Consider the following 24,570-nt stretch of genomic DNA (forward strand, 5'->3'; position numbering starts at 1 on the left):
AGCACTAAAATGTGGGCCTTAACCTCTAATTACCTTTAAACGTATGCACCAATTGATTGGTCATAATGTGCCAAAGTTGAGGATCCGTGTCCACTACAACCACGACATGTTGGCCATTAGGAGTGCATTCAATTAACCGGACGTCCGGCGTAATCATAACTTTCGATTGGCTGGGCAAAGGCGGTTGTAACCAGTCGTTTAGAGGTACCACAAGTGGCAAAGTGAACCCATCGCACCATGCCATAGCTGACGTCACTAGGTCGCTCATCAACCCTCCTCCTCGTTCCGTCACTGGTCTCAGCCAGGAAATCAGCTTTAAAAAGTTCGGGAATTAGCGCAGCTGTATTCACAGTTTACCGATGATTTAGCGCCTTTTGCTTTATGCACATATAGTCCAGGGTTGGAAATAAAATTTCACTCGTCTAAAAGCCCAGAAGTGATTTCATTTCCGTTTGAAGAAAAGCCGAAGCAATAATTCGTAATTGAAAAGTTTTCTTTTGAACAGAAAAGAAATACCAGCTATTAACATAATTCCTTGCGGTATGATTCACATTTATTAGGAAATACTTCGTCTTTACTTTTAGAAGTAAACGAGAAAATTTATTAAGGCGCTTAAAATGGAAATGATGCTCGGTTAAAACAAATTATGGTAAGTTGCGTTATTTATTCAAAATTTCTGATTGCTATTATTAACGAGTTGACTTTTTGAGTGGATTTCTATGTTTTAACGAATTTCGGACAAGCTGTGCAGGTTTTCGCGAACTTCAGGATCTGATACGTCGCTTTCTATACAGCTCATAAAAGTTTTGAAGAAGCGATCAATCAATTTTAATACCATTGATCTTTAGTGTTAACGTGGGAATATGACACTCTGTATATGCCTGGCAGTTATATTGAAAGAAAAATAAAATAATCAATCACATAGAATTAATATACTCCATTTTATTAATTTCTCCAGAAGTTTCTAGAGTTCATTAGTTCCTGTAAGATATCAATTAAATAAAAACATGGCAAAATACTTACCTGAGTTCCTAATTGAAAAGTATCCCTTGTCAATACATCGGTAGACTTCCTGATCGAGTAATAAACGAGCTCAATTTCTCTATCTAATAGATAGCAGCGCACGTGCTCTAATAGACATCGGAGATAACTCACGGAGAAAGTTTGAAGCTAAAATGCAAAACTTATTTTATAGGGTCATTCTTCCCTTTACTGAAGGGCACATACTATATTGAATCGGTAGGACCTGAAAACTGCTTGTTTTTTAATTTTTTGTGGGACTCTGTAGTTAAAAACTTTTCTATGACTTTTATGACGAAAGTGTGGATTCAACAAAAAGATGTAAAACATATTTACAGGAAACATTAATGTATTTTAAAAGTCCGTAACATGTTGATGAGAAAGCCAACGAACCATAGAGTCTTACAAATCTGGTAAAAGCAGGATGGACCTATAAATAAGGCGTATTTTGAATTATTTAGAGCTCCAGACTCGGTTCTGACCCAATACAAACGTCATTTCAAAATCGATTCTGCTACTTCGCCTCTGCTTTACGAAAATTCATTTACACTGTACAAACCTAGTTTTTTTACTCTTCAAAAGTGCTTTATTCAGAAAAAATAATCTGAAAGGAGGAAACGCTTCTTTCTGGTCTTTACGGTACGGAGAAAAATATTTACCATCAGGCTTTTTTCTAATTGGCCTGGATAACGTGTTTTTACGACGTATTTTTTAGCATATTTTAACCCAAGCTCATACTGTTATGAATGCACGCAAAATTACCATAATGGGACATTTACACAACCGAGAGAAAATTTCTACTGAGCCTATGGAACATGATAACTTACCGCTGCTAATAAAAAGTCGTAATTACACATACAGAATTTCTTCAGCTTCACTATGTCCCCACTTTTGAGTAAGTGAATCCATGCCTCCTCCACGTGTCTTAATCGATATGTCACGTCTTTGTGCAAAGTTGACTGAAACGGCGTCTCTTTAATTTCAGACAAAAGGGGAGCTGAAAAAAATAATTTGAACATTACACAACTGAAATTTTGAAAATTGATGTTGATTTTTGTTCACAAAGAAAGCTCTATTTGTCGAAAACAAAGGCAGTTTAGCTTGATTATTAAATCATTTTCCATTGTTCTGTAAAATGCGCTACATTGGGCAAATAGAGGGGCAGTTCAGAGACCTACTGAAATTTCATTAAATCACACTTTCTTCATATACCTTCGGAGGATACAAACTGCTGCACAAAACAAGCGAATTGTACATATTTTTAGATCATTCCTGAGGCGAAATATTTTTAAAATGGGATATAAGTTTGAGTATCCGTTAAAAGGAGGATATATTGAAAAGTGTTCCGTTAGTGCTTTAACAAGCTCTCCTCTGACAAGAAAGAAAACCAAACCCTGGATCATCGGAAATAGTCAGAAATATGTACATGGAGTCTTGACTGGTATATTGTATTATACCATGCGGCTCTAAGTTGTTTTGTTCTAACAAACAGTCTTTGGTTACCTTTATTTATTTATTTATTCTTTTATTTTTTAACCAAAGACTGTTTGTAAGCACGAAATCGAAAACAAATAAATTTTGTATCAACAAACAAGTTTTTTCAATGTTTATGTACCATTTAATTGAGTTTGTACTGCATGTTTTACCAAATTTATAGCTATTTTTCTCAAAAATTAATTGATAGATTTTGAATCTCAATATACCATTGAATGTAGTTTTGAAAGACCTTCAATTTAAGGTGTCACTTAACCCATGTTACAATTTTAAAAAATCGGCCATTTTACGCTATCGGTAACGCAAGCAACATTTTAAAAAAATAAACAGACCTCAAAAGATAGTGTTTTTTCTCCTATACAAGGTGAGTCTTCAGTAATGGAACACGAAGCAAGGACGGATTTTTGGCATAAAATGCAACTTAGCTATGTTATACCAAAAGTTAATAATGATGGAGATACAGGGTATCCAAGCTGAAAAATGAAATCACATTTTCTTTCATATTTTTCGAACACTTCGAGCTGATTTCACGAAATTTCCTAACTAGAGGCTTTTTGAGATGAGAAATTCAAGATTGTCGACGATTTCGGTGTTTCTTCGACAGGACGTTACAATCGACGATTAGGACCCATTTAAACCGCTTCGGCCTTTTGGTGCCACGGTGTATGTCATTTGGGATTCATGAAATGTTTTTCTCTACCTTATCCGTTTAAAAAAGTTGTACTTTATTGATTTCGCTAGAAGCAACGGTTTCAAAGAAATTAAATTAAATTCCTTAAATTCACATTTCTTCTACTTATTGACACGTAATATTTTTTTTGTACTGTTAAAAAGGCACAAAGAAAATATTAAAACAGTTTAATACCACAGTTGGTCTTCTGTTAACATGTCTAGTAAAGCTTCCAACAAATATTTTAACAATAATTAAAACAATTAGAAATGAAACATATCTTCCTGTGACAACATATGCTCGACGTGTTCACTATTTACTTGGATGTATTTTGCAACCCTTTTACAGAACGACCGCTTTATTTTAAATAGCAATTGCTCATTCCGAAATAATATTGCTGCATTTTGAATTTTGTTTAATAATTCTTCAAGTGTATTTGTAGTATTTTGGTAAAGTGAAGATAAGTAACGCCGTAATTGTTAACGTAAGTAATTGTTTGAGTTATTGTTAAAATATTTGTTTGAAGATTTATCAAATATGATAATAGAAGACCAACTGAAGTTTTAAATTGTTCTAATATTATCTTTGTGTATTTTTAACGATAGAAAAAATTGTATTATTACATGTCAACAAGTAGAAGAAATGGGAATTTAAGTAATTTAATTTAATGTCTCAAAAACCGTTACTTCTAGCGATACCAATAAAGTATAACTTTTTTAAGTTAATAAGGTAGAGAACATTTTTTATGAGTCCGAAATTATATACACCGTGGCACAAAAAAGTTGAAGTAGTTTAAATGGGCCCTAATCATCAATTGTGGCGCCCTCTAAAAGACATGCCGAAATCGTCAATAAATTTGGACCCCTAAATAGGAAATTTCGCAAAATTAGCTCGAAGTGTTCGAGAGGTATTAAAGAAAATGTGATTTCATTTTTCAAATTTGACATCCTGTATCACGGTTATTACTAACTTTAATGTAACATAAACTGTATTATTTTTATATCAAAAATCCGGCATTGCTCTGAGTCTCATTACTAACGACTCACCATGTATATTATTGAACTAGCGTATAATGAATGCTATCATGCTATTATTCCCGATGAAGAACTTTTTGTCATAAAAGCGAAGCAAGTCGAGCAATTATTATGAGGAAAAGGTGCTCGTTATACACTTGCACAGTAAAATATTTAGTTCACCGCTAGCATTATATACACTATGTATATAAATTATAAATTATTTCTAAAAAAATTACTGTAAAAAATAACCATAGTCGCCAAGCGTATTTTTAAATATAAATCAAATTTAAACATTTAATAGTTCCCAGCAAAAGCGATGCTCGAGGCCTGAGGAGCCTTTACATATCATTGAGTATCTAGTAGTTTCTAAATCATGCAGAGAGCGTGCCTAGCAAAGGAAAACCGCTGCTGGTGCTTCAAAAGTTTTTAGACTTTAATGATATTGATGGCATAGTTATTGGAGGGCTATTCGAATTCGGATGATTATTTACTCCGTCAAATTAATAGTATACCGGGTGATTCTAGATAAGTGGGCTAAGCAAATATCTTAAAATCGAGAAGATCTACACAAAAAATGTTCAAATAAAGTCTTTTTTATTTTCGAAGACTCAACTTTTTATGCTGTCAATTTTTTTCCTTAAGTTTACCTTCACCTGTCTTTTGGGATCAACTTCGTTTTTTCAAATAGAACACCCAATTTTTTTTTAGAGATTCAAATTCTTTATTGACTGTAAAAACATTTTTATTTGAAATATTTTTTATTGAAAGTGATATAATCCATAATAGTAAAATACTAGATACAAAATAAACGCTTTATTAAACTTTATTAAGGTATTTGAGTAATATTATTTGTTACGTATAAAATTTTATTTTATTATAAAAAAAAGTCAGGCTAACAAATGTTCGAAATGATGCCCTTGTTATTTAAGGCATTTGACAATTCTATTTTGAAAAGATTGTGTGGTATTTTAACAAGCGTTTCTGATGCGAATTTTCATGTCTTCAGCAGTAGTTGGCAGTAGACGGTCATAAACGACATGTTTCAAATGACCCCACAAAAAAAATCTGATGAAATTAAATTAGATAATCGGGCTAGCCAGTTAACTTTATTACCACGCTCAATTCACCTTTGTAGAAAATATTCATTCAAAACTTTTCTGACATTTCTAGCATAATAAGCAGGGCAACAATCATGCTTAAACCACGTTGTCAACCCTCACTCTAAATTAACTTCTTCAAGAAGGTGTACCAATTCTTCTAGCAAAAAGTCCTATACTTGTCTGCATTGAGGTTTTCATCAAGGAAGCATAGCCCAATTAGATCTCTATCTAAAATACCACACCAAACGTTCAAAGTCTATAGTTGCTGTTTTCTACTTCACTCAACCCATATCGATTCTCAATCGACCAATAATGCACATAGTGGCGATTCACTTGATCGTTGTTTGTGAAGTTTCTTCATTTATCCTAAAATAGCACATTTGAACAAAAATGCATTTTCGTGGAATCTTCTTTGTACCCAAGTACAAAAAGTCAGACGAAAAATCATAGTAAACTATTTTCAATTGGATTTGTCAGTTTTAATAAAAATTTGATGAAATTGAACTTGCAGCACTGCCGAGATTAGAGTTTATTTTGTATCTAGTATTATTATGAATTTTATCACTTTTAGCAAAAATGTTTCAAGTAAAAACATTTTTTCTGTTAACAAAGAATTCGAATCTCTAAAAAAAATTGGGTGTTCCATTTGAAAAAACGAAGTTGACTCCAAAAGACAGGTGAAGGTGAATTCGAGGAAAAAAATTGATAACATAAAAAGTTGAGCCCTCGAAAATAAAAAAGACTTTATGTAAACATTTTTTTTTTGTAGATCTTCTCGATTTTAAGACATTTGCTTGTCCCTAGAATTACTTGGTATAATGCACGAAGATTGGGAAAAACATTATTATGATCCGAATGACGAGTTTAAGTTTTGAAGCGCGCAGCGTTGAAGGGTCTAAAACTTGAGGGTTATATACGACAATATACGATTATACCTATAGTATACGATTTTTTCCACAATAAGATTTAACTACATTTTTATAAAATTATAATAAAGTTGCTTAAAATAGAAGGCAACACGTCTTGAATCATAATATCAATAATGACCTTTAATTTAACATTAATTTCCATGGCAATCATAAATATAGTAATAATGATGTGATAATGACATTGCGGTACATTTGCTCGCTGGGTAGAGAATGAGCCACATGCGTGTCATTATTAACATGTTTTTCTGCCGTTTTAGAAATAAGTAGAAACAACATGTTTCACACCAAATAATAGTGTTTTTTAGAGCTATCAGTGGAAACAATATTTTTTAGATATTTTAACAGAAAGTGTTTGTTGTAAAATATTCTAGGCTTTGCTAAACACGATAAAGCTAATATCGATGGTGAATTTTTTTGTTTTTCCGTCGGATTATTGTATTAACTAAAACCAAAATTAACCAAAACCATAGCTGTGCCTGAACTGAAATTTTTTCCTCCCACGAACAATTTTCAAACAAGTAATTTCAATATTTCTCCGAAATTCATTGCTTTTTGTAGCTTTCATAGGATGCAATAAATTCACAATGTAGACAACATTGACTTGAAGGTAGTATCAAACGTGTTGGAGTTAGTTCATTCTTAGTTCTATTAGACTCGCAAGGTTTTTTGTCAGTCAATTTGTACTCCAGAATTCACAATTGATGTACGAAAAGCATGGCGCAAGCGCGTAGAAATAAACTACGGACACGTAAAAAGTCATTTAGGGGCACGTCAAAAATAAATTGTGGGCACGTAAAAGCAAAGAGACACGTAAAAATAATCTAGAGGTACGTAAATAATAAACTACGAGCATGTAGAAATAAATTACGGATACGTTTAAAAAAGTTACGAGCAGGTGAACAATAAACTGCGGGGACGTCAAAATAAACTACGGGCAAGTGCAAATAACATGCGGAGCCTTAAAGAGTAGCTCAAGTTAATCGTCTCGAAGTACTATATAACCTTATACAAAGGAATGTACAAGACCACTTTTATTTACTGAGGTATAAGGTCACGTTTGTAGCAATTTTTTTCGATTTTAAAGGTGCTGTAAAATGAAAGACGTATCCAAAGATTCAGAACCTCAATTGAGGTATCCAGGGGAATCACGGGATCCATATCACTCAATTAAACTGGAAATCGGCACATAAAATTTTAATCAAAAATCGAATTTCAATTTTTTTTGTCTACGGGTACGTAAAGAATAAAATACGGGCATGTACAAATAAACACAGATGTGACACATAAAAAGTAATCTGATGGCACATAAAAAATAAATTCCAGGCACGTTGAAAGATACACAATTCTGGGGGTACGTAAAAAATAAACTATGGGTAGGTGATTAATAAACTACGGGCACGTAAAAATACACAAATGTAAATATGCACAATTTTTTTTTTTTGAAACCATAGGATTACTCACTATTCTAAATCAACATGCCGTTCCAAGCAAACCGAGAACATCGATTTTCTACAAAGCACCAGGCTAAAATGCAAGTATGGTACCTACTCGATTTTATAAACATGTGCCAATTTTCGAGAAAAGCGGCGATCCTCCAATGTTGAAAAGCAAAAAAAGAGTTTCTAGATTTGCGACTTAAATTAAACTTTGTGAAAATATAGTCTTCTCTTATATCAATTTATATGTACATATATGATAACTGAAAAGGCAAATCGAGGTAAAACACTCAAGGATAACTTCTCAATGCATCTTAATAACTTTTCACTTTTACTTCGTATCATTTTAAATATATTTCGCTTCAAAAGTAATCCCAAAATATGTATCTTCTGTTTGTTGCGTTCGGCAGTTTAGTAATTACACAAAAGTTACTATCGTAATTCCAAAATTTTTTCTTTTGCCATTCCCAAAGATTCTTATTTAGCAAATTATGGTTAAAAAATTTGATTGTTTGTTGGTCATGATATTCACAACTTTTGTATTAAAACTTTTTAAAAAAATTCACAGTAAAGGATTATCATTAAAAAACCTTTTGTAAATGTTGAAGTACCAAAATATGTTTTGGATAAGTTCATCTACCATCGCATAATACCCACGTGTATACTGGGTGTTGGGTAAAGTTAGAAAGTTTTCAATGGGAGATAGATGGTGTTATTTCGAATCTATATAACAATATTTATCCTTATTCAAAGTCTCTCGTTTTTGAAATATCGGCCTTTTTAGATTTTTATACAAAATAATTGAGCTGATGCAATTAAGTTCATTTTTTTTAATTAAATGCTTTCCTCTTTCAGAAATATTTTTAAAAGTATTCGTAATATGCATATTGATAAAGCAAAACAAAAATTAATTAAAAATTATTAGTATGAACAATTATGTACATAAATTAATGTATTAAATTATTTTGGTTCCAATCGATTCTACAAATTTAAACAACATTTTCTCCAATGCGGTGCTAAGTCAAGAAATTCAAATAGGTTTAAAAACTTTTCTACGGTATGCTCTTTTAAATGATATATGACATTATGACAATAATTATAGTTCATAAAACTAAATACAAAAGTAAATATTTACAAGAAAATAAGCGACATTAAATTTAAATAAGTATTAATCATTTTAAAACTTATAGCACTTAAACAATTCTACTATTTTATTAATTAATTTCATTTTCAAAATGGGACCCTCCATTTCTTTTTTCATTCTAATAAATTTGCTCTGCCCCCTCTACTCTACCTTCCCTATCCTCCCTCTTTTTCAAAAAAGATTAGACTTGGTATAAAGATAAATATAGTTATATACACTGTTCCCGGATTGAGGGTTTACCACCCTTGTAAAATCTTTACTTCTTGGCCGATTTTGACGTTTTTTTTTAGATATCCAAAATACGCATTTGTCTACTGGGTACAATGTCTCTTCACCCATAGTCATGGACAACTGCATGCATTTTTATGGGATCAAATTTGAAAAATACTATCAGGCTTTTTTAGGATAAAAATAAAGACAAATTCTCAAATAGAATGACCAAAAACTTACATGTAACAATTTACATTTTTCTGCTATATGTACAGAATGTTCGAGAAAATCAATAAAACATATTGTAAAAAAAGTAGTAAGAAACCTTTTAAGCTAAAATTTCTTCATACACTTGAATCTGGAGATCAAAATCTAAGAATGGAGTTCTGTTTATGGCTGCAGGGTATGTACTACGAAGATCCTAACTTTTTAAAAAACATCTTATACACCGATAAACCTACGTTTACGACAATCGGTGTAGTGTCGGCACAAAATAATAGAATGTGGTGTGATCATAACTTAAATTGGATAATCGAATGTAGACGATAATACTCCTCAAGAGTAAACATTTTCTATGGTGTTGTATATAAAAAGATTATGGGCTATATTTTTCCAAGAAAGTTCGAATGCTGCTCGCTTTCTGCGATTTCTACAAAATGAGCTTAGTGACGCACTTGATAAGCTTCCTCTTCGTTATTGCTACAGTTTACATTTCGAACTTGATGGAGCGCCCGTTCATAAAGCGGTTAATATGAGAAATTGGTAATGGATTTATTTATTTTATTTTTTAATGTTTAAAAGCAGTGCTCTCCTCGTTGTTGCTTTTTAAGAGGAATCCTTTCTCCGTTTTAATGACGACGTCTTTATGGTTTTTGTTGCGTTGTTTCCATATAATTGCCACTTGCACTCTTAATTTTTCAGTGGTTGTAGTTAGTAGAAATTTGTGGTGTTGATCTAGTAATCCTGTTGGCCTCTTGTTGAGTAATATTAGATATATTTTCTTGCATTTCGTTTGTTAAATTGTCCATTAGGTTGACTGCTGCTTTTTTGTTGGGATCATTACTGGTATTGGAGTGCTGCGTGGTGTTGTCTTAGTCTTCCCTCTTTTTTTGGACTTCGGCTTCTTGAAGTCTTGAGATGAATCCGGACTCTGAGTCTCGAGACGTGTCCTAATCCTGGTCTATCACGTAGTAAATTACGGCGTTTTATCGACCACTTTAATATTTTTAAAGATTTGTAAATACTCCAAAGAGTCTATTTTGTTTAGATATGAAGGCTCAAAAAAAAAAGAAAAAAAAGCTGTTTTGTGCTCGTGTTTATTTATTCTTCTGCACACAACCTATCGCTAATACTAATATTTGCTCCAAAAAACTGTTTTATCCTAATTAATAATTTATTATTCTAGATTAAATTGAAATTTACGTAAAATTACTATCACAGGGTTAGTTTTTAGTATTTAAACAGTTCAGAATTCTTTAATACTAGTAATACATTATTGTATCGAACAATCGTCAATCAGTTTTACTGTTAAAATCAATTTTTTGCCAATTTTAAAATTTGTTTACATAAAAAACATGTTTTATTGATTTTCTCAAACACCCTGTATGGCAGAAATATCTAAATCATTACATGTGAGTTTTAGGTCATTGTATTTGAGAATCTGTCCTTATTTTTATCCTATAAAAGGCTTAATAGTACTTTTTCAAATTTGATTCCATAAAAATGCATGCACTTGTCCGTGACTATCTGTGAAGAATCATCGTACCCACTAAATAAAAGCGCATTTTCAATACCTAATTAACAAAAAAAACGTCAAAATCGGCCAATAAATCGCGTTTTTACAAGAGCGGTAAATCCTTAACCCGGACACCCTGTATGAAGATTCAAAAGGCCTCCATCTATCTCCCATTGAAAACTTTCTATCGCTCTAACAAACGTCCTGTGTAACGTAAATAGTGAATGGCTTAACCAACATTCTACTTTTATGATTCACTACTTACTGTTATATATGTTTACCGAACACCCGTTATTATTACCAATGAAAATCCTTAATCCATTGTAGATAAAATCGATTTTTTTTCTAATTTTTTATTCTGCTTCAATTTACTTGGAAACTTTATTTCGCACCTGCGACCCTGCATAGGTAGGAATTGAATTAAAAAAAAATCCTCTTCATTTCCATTTAATTGAATGCAGGTTCAATGTCGATAGAGGCATTCAGGTTTTGCCTTTAATATCAATGGAAAAAAGTGGCTTCTTAATGAAAATATATCGATCGCGATTATTTTACATCAAACAATCATCCTCATTGCGAGCTACTTTTTTTATTTTGGATCTCGAGAATCTCACAAACCAAAGGAAATATATGAAAAATAGTATTTTTCATTTGTCATTGTAGGTATTAATCCATGTATAGGGACAGGAACGGAAAAACACCTCCGCATTTTTCTTATGTTTGAAATCGTAGTTTTGAGATTTGTATAGCACGAAATCGCAATTCTCTGGCTGTTTCTTGCTAGATTTTCCCGCGAGAACTTGCCAAATCCCTTGTGTATTTGCACATAAAATTTTTCCATTGCGCATACAAACAGGTATGAGAAATCGAAGTTTGATCTAAATTTCACGGGTCCTTTGCATAAACTGAAAAAAATAATGTCGTGTTGAGTGTTCTTCCAATAACTTGCAACTCTTTGCACATGCACTTCGTCCACGATTATAAAGCATATTCATTCCATTAGAAGCGTAGCACTCAAACTATTTTGAAGGGAACTTTTCCACGTTTACTCACGTACAATTGAGTTAGAGAGTTAATCTAAAGGAGTCAATCAAGTAACAAACAATAATATCCATTTTTATTTACTAAACTTTTTTATGACACAGGTTATTTGCGTGTTTAGGTGAACTTAGTGCCTCAAATAAATGTGACATAACAACGTAAGAGGAAGAGGAACTTTTTCGATTAAGTTGGGAAGTTCTGGACGAAATCCGGGAAAGCTGAACGGTCAGAAAAGATCGGAAATAAATTATGTGCCAAAACGAAGATGATTCAGCTTTGTTAGCATGTAATGTAATAACTTTGAGTCGTGAACTTTATTATTGAGTTTCTGAGTGAAAAAATTAAATAAGTTTTACATATAGGGGTCTTCCGAAAATAGGTGCTCAAAATTAAATACGTTAAATCGAAAATGACACAATTTTACTACACAGGTCAATTCAAAAAAATTCGGGAAATCAAAAAAGGGTTAAAAATAAGAATTTTTTTACCATAACACTTTTAGCAAAATCAATACTAACGGAACTAAGGAGTGTTAACATTTTATTTAAAAAACGAAAATTTATTCATTTATGCGAAACAGTTTGAAATATTCGAAGTTCAAGGAAGTTATGTTCATCGGAAACAACCCAAGCGTCTCCAGTAAAAGGTAAAAAAACCGAAATTATTTACTAAAAGACTTCAGTGAATGAATTCGGACATGTGGGTCTAATTTGATAACCGCTTATATGCCGAATCGACGCTGGTGAACTGCGCATGTCAGCCAACGAGACCGCGGCTAGTTAGTATATAAGTAGGTTAATTTAGGATTAGCCTCAGTTTCACTCGATAACGCGTTCTGTTTGTTTTTCTACAGCGACTAAAACTACTCGGGACACTTACCAGGTTCACCTTCTGAAGCTTCGTCGTCACTATTTTCTTCGAGAAATTCGTTGAAAAATAAATTAGCCATCTCAGTGTGGGTACTCTTGGTGATTTCAGCGCTGGGCAGATATCTTGTCTTAATAAGCTCTTTGATCATCACATGTTTCCACTCCATTAAAATTATCCCACTCATTATTTTCTCTCTGATGAGGGGTTCTGAAATACGAGAACAATAATGCTATTTATTAATCCCGCTTGTGCTGTGGAGTAAAAATGAATTGAGGTGCGGTGTAACTGGAAGTTATAAAAAATCACGCAGATTTAATAAGAAAAAAATAGGTTTTATTGTTTGCAGTCGTAAACAAGCATATTACACTTGAAAATGTTCGAAGTCTCAGTGGAAAAATCACGTTTACGATACGCCGTTTTATGAGGGAGAACATATGCAGTTTTCACGTGGAAGCTCTAAAGGCACAAAAGCATACCAGACCGTTAAAAATCTTGGCATATTTCAGGTTCCGGATCACTGGAAAAACATTTATGATCTCAAGAATGGAATTTGAGTTGGGTGACGAAAAGGGAGAAGAAACAACCACGCTTTTCTTAAAATTAATACAACAAAAAACATGTAAATTGTCGTTTTATTAACAGAAAACCGGACCCAATTTTAGGGAGAAGGAAAAAATCTATAAAAACGCCTTTGTTTTAGAGCGGACGTGACATCACGTAGAGGTGATCTATGTTGCTGTAAACGCTAAAATACAAGGAACATGCCAGAGAAGATGTTTGTACTGTGGGAAAATTTTACCCTTCGATTGCTTTTAGGGGAAATTGAGAAAAATACATCAATCAGTTTCAACCTCTTTAGATCCCCGTTATCATGGGTGATACATGCTGTTCAAATTTATTTTTACGTACTGAAACGTCTTTTACCGTCGTAGACCGCATGTGCCCCTTAAGATACCTCCAAACCTGTCATTTTTACGTAAGTGGGCTCAGAGTTTTGAGGTTAGATTAATTAAGTGTTTTGTTTCTGTTTATGTGATGTGTGGTGGCGCAATGACTTAAAGTCAAAAAAATTAAGTAATTAGGTTTTTAATTTTGTTTTGGTACAGCGTATTGATCTAACACTAGACAACATTATAATATCTTCTTGTTTTGTCGAAAAATATAAAATTTTGTCTGGAATTGGAAATTTGTTAACATATAACTGGACATACGTTAAGTCTTTAGGATTGCAACAAAAAAAATGTTATTTTCAGAGCCTTTGACGCAAAAGAAAAACTGCAAGAAGATTTAGATCTTGACAAATCAGATATTGGCCAATTTTTCGAAATTAATGACGCAAATAATGATCTATTTTGAAACTAAAATGAAGAGGGAGAAGTTCAAGATGAGAGTGACTGTTTTTTAACAGATGATGAGCCATTAGCGTATTGTCTACTAAATAATTGGTCAAGAAACTAGGTGTTCACGCCAATAAAGTGAAAAGCTTTGTGGATACGATCTCAAAAAGTATCTTATTGGATTTTCGTCTCTGTAAAGGAAAAGGAACATCTCTGAAATCAGCTATTATCCCGACACCTGAAAAAATAGTTGTAAGTAGCCGAAGCTTACTAATAGCTTGCCAATAGAAGTTTCTATTTACACAGACCGATACTTTACATCAATTCCCACAATTGATGCTCTACTTTCCAGACAGATTTCCTGGATTGGTACAACAATGGCGAACCAAATTGCAAAGAAAGCAGGTTTGTTGAAAGACCATGGGTTCACGAAATTAACAGGAGGTGTTGGTTAAGTGTTTTGACCCAAGACATGTGCTTTTTGCAAGTTCCAAATGCAGTATGAAACCAAAAGATGCACGTACCACCTGGTAAAAACTGACACTACGAATATCACTGTCAAACAGCCTGTTGTAATAGCTACGTACAATGCCAACATGGATGGAGAAGAAAAACAATGTTATTACGTCCCGACTTAAACGCAAACTGGGGAAGAAAAAGTCAAACATTTTGAGTCTTACTTCGTAGCCACCACTAAAAGCTTCTTAAAACCAAAAGCAAATAATCTAGTAAAGAAACCGACAGGGATTTTTCAAAGCCTTTTGTTTCCCTTAAAAAGTCGGAAGCTAACCCCTAGACAATATCCAGGAGCTCTCCAAGAAACCCCAATTCAAATTCATATTTAAATATGTGCCGAAGGGGGCCACGTTCTTTTTGAAAATGACCCCTCAACACTAGACTGACGGTGGAAAGCAGAAATATCCATTTCATACTTCGGCAAAAAAATATCAAGAATATAAAACTCCCTTCCGCAACATGGAAAATTAAAGTGGTGGTGAAGAGCAACAAAATCGCCTCAATTATCTTTACAAACAAGTGCGTCTTGGAGAGAACTGGAAGTTTCAATTCTGAGGGAGTATTATATATTATGATGTCTTAATAGGAAATCGGCCACCAATATTGTTGGGGCTATTAATGAGTTGATTTGTGTTGAGGACAGAGTTTTGTTGAAGATTATCCACATTATTGACACCAAAAACCTGGTGGTGTGTTATAAAAACTAGGGGTTACATTGAAATGGACTAAGGAAAGAACGTTCGTATATATGGAATAATAATCAATTAGTAGAAAGACGTTATATTATTTTCCGGTTATATTGGAATTCCAACCGATTCCTAAGTTTAATTACATATTGTTTTTGCTTTTCCATTTTGATGCAAAAAGTGAATATTTCTCGAATTCGATTTTCTTGCTGCCTTCACTGTTAAAACTTGCAGAAGTCAGGATTTTGGAAAGTTTTAACTATGCTGAATATGACGCAAAATGGATGTCCTACAAATCAACAAATTAACGCAGTTTCAACGCACAAGCAACGGATTCTGTTTCATAGAGAAGTGCTCATGAGACAACATGTTCAAGGGAAACCTCACCCAATGGGTTTGAAAAATTTTACGGCTGTGACCCCAGGAAGTATTCGATTAGATTTTTGTCTCTATGAAAGAGAAGGGTCACTAGGAATTAAACCTTACTCCAAAACACTTAAAAAATACGTTGTAGATGGAAATTTCTTCTTACGCAAGCAAATTTTTATACCAATACCTGTGATGCCCTATTTTTCAGACAGATTTCTTTGGTTGATACATTAGTGGCCAACCAAATTCCAAAGAATGAACCTTTGTGGGAAGATGATGAATTCAAGAAATTAGAACGAGGCTCATCTCACAAATTAGTAAGGCGAGATGGAAGAAATGGTTTCAGTTAAATGATTTGACTCAAGACCTGTTCATTTTGCAAATTTAAAAGGTGTGGAACCAGAAAGTACATGTACAAGGTGGTCAAAGACTGACACTAACTATATCACTGCCAAACAGCCTGAGGTAGTAGCTACGTACGATGCCAACATAGGTGGAGTAGACCTCTTGGATAGGATGATTGCGAAATATGCAAGAACCAACAAATAGTCCATTCGTACTATTTCTGCTAACTAGCTGCTTTTTTGGAAATGAACACGGTACTTCTCAATTAGATATTTCAGACAGAAATGAATTATGTTTTTGTTTGGTTCAAATTTGGCGCGTGTACGTGGTTGGGTCGATTCACCCCTTTCGATACGATAACCGTGAACTACGTAGATCGTGGACTGGATTGATCGATTATGAAGGACCACCCTGAGTTCGCAGTCTCAGAGACACTGTTTTCGCATATAAGAGAAACTAAACCTTCTTAACTTAACAAAGGTTTATTGGTAACATTAACAACTATACAATATCGAGAAACACGTTATTTAAAGAATGTTGACGAGAAGAATCTAGCGCGTACGAGTCCGTGATGAAGTAGTGAGAAAAGAGAGCCTCTTCAGTTTCGCACCCTCCTTAAGTACTGATACGGAGGTGTAACACCCATAGACGTACTCCCGATAAGGCCCCATTAGCGGCTTCTAGGCTACCTTGTCGCGTTAAAGCGTAGTACTTAGAGGCATGGTCGCTGGGCTTTTATTGGAGCCCAGCCATTGTATTCGTTTGGCGGTACCTTTAATTTAGATTCGCAATTTTAGTCCGACAAAGAATAGTGCTGGAAATCCCAATCATAAAATAACTCCCTCAGCCGAAGATGGGTGTTAAGCGCTAGGAATTCCAACAGTATTACCCAATGGCTGGGGTTGTCCATGGGCGTAACATCAGTTTCTTAAACTTACTTTGAACATTTAAACTAATAAATAATATAACTATAATCCATGATATAACAATACGTCGTAAGTCCTAACAGTTGTAAACGGCGAATAGTTCAACTGTTATCAGACAGAGGATTTTCCAGGCACGGCAATAATCAGACACCAACTTTTATGAAACATCAGCCAAAATCAATGTGTATAGTGAGTGGGAAAAAGTTACTTTTGCCAAATGTTCGTCATGTAAGGTTTATTTATGATATACAAGGAGTTTGGTAAAGCGATTGAAAGTTTTCAATAGGGGGATACTGCACTCGTTTCGAATCTACATATATACCCATATTTACCCATATACAAAGTTTTATCTTTTTTAAAATATCGGCCAAGGAGGCAGAGTAGAAGGGACAGTTAAATGCATTACAAATGGATTATTTTGAAAATGAAATTAATTAACTGTAGAATTGTCTGAGTTAGAACCACACACATAAATAATTGTTATTTTTTTATGAAATTTGCCACGTACCAATTTTAAAGAATGCTGACTTCAGTGGCGTGTTTTTTTTCCAAAAAAATACCCTAAACTTTTTTTTCCAGTTTTTGACATAAAAAAGTTACAGTAGGCCTTGGTCGGGTGAGTTAGAAAACAATTTTTACAACATAAATAGGGCATTTTATTCTCAATCTTTTTAGCTTTGGTTCTTTGAAATCGAGTTATAAATACAAAAGTTACAGGGGTGTTCTCATCTTAAATGGGTCACACTATATAATTATTTATAATAAAAACTTTTAATGTATTTTTGTTTTGCTTTGTCAACATGCATATTAAAAATATTAAAAAAATATTTCCGAAAAAGAAAAGTGTTTAGTACTAGAAAAAAGAACTTAATTGGATCAACTAAATTATTTTATGTGAACATCCAAGAAGACCGACATTTCAATAACAATGAGACTTTGTATAAGGATAAATATGGTTATATAAATTCAAATGACTCCACCTATCTCCCATAGAAAACTTTTTATTGCTCCACCAAATACCCTATGTGTGTGGAAAAAATACTCCAATTGATGCAGTAAAATGTACTTTCCCGAAAAGAATGTCCCAATTTGAACTTGGGTCCCAAGAGGTTAAGCCTACAACTTTTAAGGTGATTATAAAAGGAGTAGTCCCATTTTACCTCGTGCTTACACCGAGACTTCGATATAGTTTTCAGTCGCTTTGTATTATTACAATTGCTATCAATTGTATTGTCTGTGGCCGAAAATAAATCACCCAAAGACCGGGTAGTCAGGGTTTTCGTTTCCAGCAGTAAACCTTTCAGTCAAACAGTTATTAATTTACCAACCAAAGCGTTGAAACGAGGGCTCATCATTTTAATAACCCCTTTTCATTGTAAATAGTATTTTTAAGCTAATTGAAATTTACCGTATTGATTAATGAAAGTTTAAGTCAAATTTCTCATTTAATGTTCATTCAATAATAGAGACGTTTCCTGTTGTGTCTCGGAAGAAGTGTTTGTCGGAAGATTATACAAGTTTGCCTGCCAACTCCAAGACGTATAGTTGTCTGGTTGGAAGTTTGCTCACTTCGGCTACAAATTACAGTGGGAAATAGTGCGAGTAAGTCTAGGCAAAATGATTTATTTGAAGGCAAAGCAAATTCGGGTTTGTTATTACGTATTTGCATTACAAACAAATTCTGCTAAGGTCAAACAAGTTTTAGCCTCCCCATCAACGCGGAACATTCGTCTCCTCATGGCAGGTAAAACCTCCAATGGAATAATGATTTTTCCAACTGACTAAGCAGAATTTTCAGCGCCAGTTATTACGAAAGGAAAACCGACCGGTAGATACGTATATTCGTAATCCGTATATTCGTAAGTCAGAAACATTGCGTCACAGCCTTGCTACCAGTTTCGTTTGGGAAAATAGCGCTCGTAGCTAATTAAAAATTGGAACAACGTCCTTTGGGACCTTCATTTTCAGAGCTTAATTCCGCAAAATCTGCATTTATAATACCCAACACTGCGGAAAGTTTAGTGCAACAGGAACGGCCAAATTGCTTTATATTATAACTCATTTTCAACCTAACATCTATGTAATTCAATGTTCATGTATTCCCTACAAACTTTGCAGAAAAGCGCCCTGCTTTAGCATCATTCGCAACTAAACTTTGCTGCAATAAATTCTTAAAAGGAGTTAATTACCGATACAAAGTCTGCAGTACTGGCTTTTGAATATTGAAACAAAGATACCGAAACTTTAATCTTATAAATACGGCTGCAAATGCCTCAAGATATTGCGAAGAACGATTTCTATTATCCTGAAGTAGCTGAGGATAAACAGCTCCTGGAAGTCCCCTTCAAATGCTACTAATGATAGAGAATTAGGAAAGAGATGTCTATAAAATTTGTTTATCTGTCTTTCTGAGTAATTAACTAAAATCTGAGTGCTTTCGTTAGCTCCATGGAACGAAAAGATTTGGCTGCCCCTCAGTGACTCATTTGTGTAATCGAATTTTCAGCATTTCCTTATGTAATAACTGTTCGTCCATAAAGACCGTGATTTCACTGATTAGTTCGATAACTCAGCTTATTAATCAGAGAGTCATAAATGAAATCCTAAAAGAATTGCCATCGCTAACATATTCAGAAGGGGAGAAATAACGTATGAAGAAAAACATATTCAAATTCTTTGACCTTAGACACTTACTCTCGCGAATAAAGTTTATTTTTTGTTTTACTTTATTTGGGAAAAATGTCCTATACAAGTAGGGCTGATTGGAATGAGAATAGAGATGTAAAGAAATTAATTGAGAAAATCCTTGTTAACGTTTCGAAGATAAATCAGTCGCCGTCTTCAGAATCTAGGAATGATGATTAGAAAAATTAAAATTAGACCTTAACTAAAATGTACGGATAATGAATATTCAAAATGTGTGAAACATTGTGAAATTCCTCTTCTCAATCGCTGAAGATTAACAGTTTTTTTTTACATGAATAAAATCAAAATTATGTGACTATTGGTATGAGCTTACATTTGTTCTATTTTTAACTAGCTAGAAGTCAAATCTACTAAACTACCATACTCTGACAATAATTTAATATTTTTATGTAAATATAAAAACCATGGCATTACTCCAAAAAGAAATCGAGAGCATCTTACGTTAATAAAAAATTGGTGAAATTTGGGAAAAAAGGAACTAATGAATACATTTCCAGAGATACAAAAGTCACCTTTAAAAATAATATTCGTTTGATTAAACAATTTATAATAAAACATGAATAAGTCATTTTAATCTTACATTCAAAACAGCTACATTTAAATAAATTTTACAATTTACCTGAAGAAAAACTTGCTAACGAGCTTTGAACATTGACTAATAATAGTAACAATGTAGCTGCAAAGACAGTCATAAATCTGCCCAACAAAAAGCTCTCAGAGACTGAATCTCTTGTTCTTTCTAAAGGCTTAAATTTCTGTCACTCCCAAATAGGTTTCTAAGCTTAACTTCACTTCAGCCATAGGAAGAACAGCTCAAACCTTACCACAGGAACCTCAACAAGAGTTTGAAATTAGGTCACAACTAATTTAAGAGAAACCTTTTAAAACAAAGCAAAATTTTACCTCCATCGAATAATAGCTGCTCAATTCTTTGCGTAAAATAACAATATTTAAGTCTTCTAGCAGACAAAGCTAACTGTTCAGTCACGATGAACTCTGTTATCTATGAGAAAAAATTGAGGGGTCTTAAATGGTGGAAATTACACTAAATTAAAATTAAAAAAGGCTCCGCGGATACATTAGAGGGACAATTTTATAACAAACTTAAAAATAACAAAAATAATTTAATGAATGAGGAAAGATGTAAATTAGATCGACAAAAATAACACGTCCTTAAGGCTCTTGTTAGTAACATAAACTCACCCAGATATTCACTGCCTAAATTTTTGCTCAATATCCTAAATCCATGGGAGGAAAGACAGATTCTTATATTTGAAATTTGAGTCATTTTTTAGGAAAATGAAAAAATATAGAGGATGGGTTTTTTAAAAGTATAACTGCCAACATCTTAAAAATTATGTTAGCAATGGAAAAATCCAAAAACACGTCTACCATAATTTGATGGTAGAAGATAATTGAGGGTATGATAAACTCACTACCCTCTACCAAATGTACCTCAGCTGCCCCAAGTCACTTTTTTTTTCATAGCATGGGCATGGTTGCGACATATCCTCGGAAAACATCTTCAATAAGTTTTTTAATGGTACCAAAATTTTTGGAATATCGCTCTCAAATGGGTCTGATGATGCCTAAAATGCAAAATCCATAAGCGTAGAATTAAATGGCATTCAATGAGGAATAGCTAATAGAATTGATAATTAATCCAAAATTTTATTGTAATTAAATCAAAGCATAAGATTATCGCTCAATATTAGTAATTTTTTATAATAGGTGTTCAAAATGTCCGTTATTTCCCATGCAACCGTAAAAACGATATTCACGTTATTATCAAAGAATTAATAATAATGTTAAATATAAAAAAAATTTCTTATGTTAAAATTAATGTTAATGTTAAAATATTTTTCTCTTATTGGTATTTATGAATATTTTTCTACCCAATGAATCGTCGAATCCTGTTTATTATCTGAGTTTTACTTCGTGCTTCTTCCCAGAAATTTTCAATCGAAACATGGTTTATTCATTTGCGAAACTGGTTGAAATCGTTTTTATTTATGGTGCTGAGGAACGCTGTCTTACGAACCACAGAAATATTTCGCCAACGACATCCTGGAACGAACATTAATCCTTCCCACGTTAGGAAGTTAATACAAAAATTTGAAGAACCCGGTTTCGTGGCCAATAAAAATAGGAATCAACCTAGGATATTCGATGAGCTTACTCAAATCGAAGTTCTCGGGCAATTTGCCCAAACTCCATCATTGTCTATCCGTCAAGCATCTACTTAACCTGAACTATCAACAACATCAGTCTGAAAAGTTCTAAAATTACACAAATTTCATCCATACAAAATTCGACTTCATCAGAAATTGAATGAAGATGATCTCGACTAACGATTTGAATACTGCAAGGTGATACAAACTTTACCAACCAACCCCGACTACTTCTAAACGTTTGATTCAGTGATGAATGCACATTTTATTTGAATGGTACTCTCAATAGGCACAATTATAGAATTTGGAGTGATTCAAGCCTTCATGTTATGAAAGAAGGAATCACACAATACCCACAAACACTGAATGTTTGGGTCGGAATCCTTGGAGATGTTATCATAGGACCTTTATTTATTGGCGATAATTTTAATGGTGAAATCTATCGTGACCTTTTAGAAAATGCTATTGAATCATTGATAATCCATGAGCTAGAGAATCAGCAGGACGAAAATGGCAAATTACAACTGGACAAAATTTTACTAGGATTTCAACAGGATGGAGTACTGCCACATTTTGCTTTACCCGTTTGGCGGTGGTTGGATAATAATTACCCCGCAATATGGATTGGAAGGAGAAGAACGAGAGAATGGCCCCCTAGGTCTCCCGATCTTACGCCCTTCAGTTTCTTTTTCTAAAAGCACTCAAGTGTTCAAAACCCTACCAGAAACAATTGAAGAGTTAAGACAGAGAATTATTATTGAGTATCGTGCAATTCCTAAGGAAACTTTTGTCAAAGAATCTGAATATTACTTGTAAATTATATGGAAAATAACAAACAATCTTTCGGACACCTATTATTAAAAATCGTTAATATCGAGCGGCAAATGTTACGGTTTGATTTAATTATAATAAAATTTTGGATTAATTATCAGTTCTATTAGTTATTCCTCAATAAAAACCATTTAATTCTACGCGTAAGTGTCTTACTAATGGATTTTATATTTTAGGCAGCAACGGATACATTTGAGGACGATATTCAAGAAACTTTGGTACCATTGAAAAACTATCGAAAATGTTTTCCGACAATATGTCGCAACCATGCCCATGCTATTTAAAAAAAGGGACTTGGGGTGGCTGGGGTGCATTTAGTAGAGGGTAATAAGTTCATCATACTCTCAACCATCTTCCTCCCATGATATTATGGTAGACGTGTTTTTAGATTTTTCCATGCCAGTATAATTGCCGGTATAATTTTCAAGGTATTGGCATTTATATTAAAGAAAAACCCACCCTGTATGTAAATTTACATCCAAATCACACGTTGATAAGTATTAACGATTCTAATTTATTCACATATGTTTCACTCCATAAAACACTTTCAATTATCAAAAATAAACTTGAAAATGACGTCAATCTTCGAGAACACACTAAATTAAACATAAACAATATTACGAAGTTATTAATGGTTTGCGTGAAAATAATTTATTTTTAATATCAAAACGATTATTATCAGCAAACGTCAGGGATGGCAATGGGATATGGTCGTGTTTATAATTATAGTTTAAACCATTAATTTAGTAGAGATTTATTGATGATGTTTTTTTTTTATATACGAGCACGATAATAATTATTTCAATTCACAAGAACCTGCTATAAAATTTACCATTGAGAAAAAACAAAATAAATAAACTTGCTTTCTTACATATTTCAGCCAGAAAAAGGGAATTGTTGTTGTTGTGTTGAAACAAGACAAACAAAGACAAATCATTAATGATACGAAAATAAATGTATAAAGGACTGTTATACAGGGTGACATTTTAAAAACTTGCAACGGCAATATCTCAGAAATTAAAAAAGATTAAAAAAATTCCTCGAAACTCCATAATAAATAGGGTGAATCAAAATTATGTACTCATTAACCTATCCACGTCTACCCTCTAATCACTAGCCATTCTAATTTTGTAATGTTAAATGGCAACTTCCCTCTTGTAGCAGTTTATTTTAAAAATGCTTTACGATCGCATTAACTAACATCGCAGTTGCTCAAGCAGTTATCAAGTTGTTAATTAAAAAAGGATTAAAATATAAATCTTGAGAATCGTATTGAAACACAGACTATTATTTCAAAAAATACTTTTATCGTTTATTCAGAAGTTTTGAAAAATTTAGAACTATTTGCATTGATTTTTTGCCACTTGACTTTTTTTGTGGGGACCCCTAAAACCTATTGTCTTTAAAACTCAGCGAGACTCAATTGAAAAGTTACGAGAAAGAATTATTCAAGCATGCCGGGCTATATCGAGGGAAACTTTGGCTAATTTTGTAAGGAATTTAAAAATAGGGTCTATTATTGTTTGGAAAATAACGGAAACCATTTTGAACACTTGATTAAATAAAAGGTACATTCAAATATTCTATTCCTTTTTTTTTTAACAATTCGATAGCTGCTTGAGTAAATGTGATGTTAAGTCAATACGATCGTAAAGCATTTTCAAAGAGATTTAGAATGAGCTATTACAAGTAGGGAGTTGCCATTTAAAATTACAAAGTTGAGTCGGCTGGAGGTTAGAGGGTAGACATGGGTAAGTTAATAAGTACATCATTTTGGTTCCCCCTACTTGTTATTGAAACGTCTTCAAGGAATTTTTCAAATCTTTTTTCAATCCTGAGATATATCTATTGCAAGTTTTTAAAATGACACCCTGTATATAAAATTCTTTGTGAATGTGAAACATTTTGTTCTGGCGAAACCTCTAAACCCTTAAAAAAGAGAATTAAAGAACACCTAAATTACATTCAAAAGAGAGAATTTTATAGGTCAAATATATGCCAGTATGCCTTTGATAATA

General features: G+C 33.2%; 1 protein-coding gene across 1 annotated transcript in view; it reads right to left on the minus strand.

The window, feature by feature from the left end:
• Nucleotides 1-24,570, minus strand: part of LOC136409674 (protein qui-1) — a 131,387-nt gene that overhangs the window by 35,263 nt on the left and 71,554 nt on the right. Inside the window, exons 14-17 of the mRNA XM_066391347.1 lie at nt 12,675-12,872; nt 1,848-2,017; nt 1,024-1,170; nt 34-313 (exon numbers count right to left, since the gene is read on the minus strand). Of these exons, the coding sequence (XP_066247444.1) occupies nt 34-313; nt 1,024-1,170; nt 1,848-2,017; nt 12,675-12,872 (795 nt within the window). The remainder of the gene's footprint in view (nt 1-33; nt 314-1,023; nt 1,171-1,847; nt 2,018-12,674; nt 12,873-24,570) is intronic.

The sequence above is a fragment of the Euwallacea similis genome, chromosome 6 (assembly GCF_039881205.1).
Source record: "Euwallacea similis isolate ESF13 chromosome 6, ESF131.1, whole genome shotgun sequence".
NCBI classification, from domain to species: Eukaryota; Metazoa; Arthropoda; class Insecta; order Coleoptera; family Curculionidae; genus Euwallacea; species Euwallacea similis.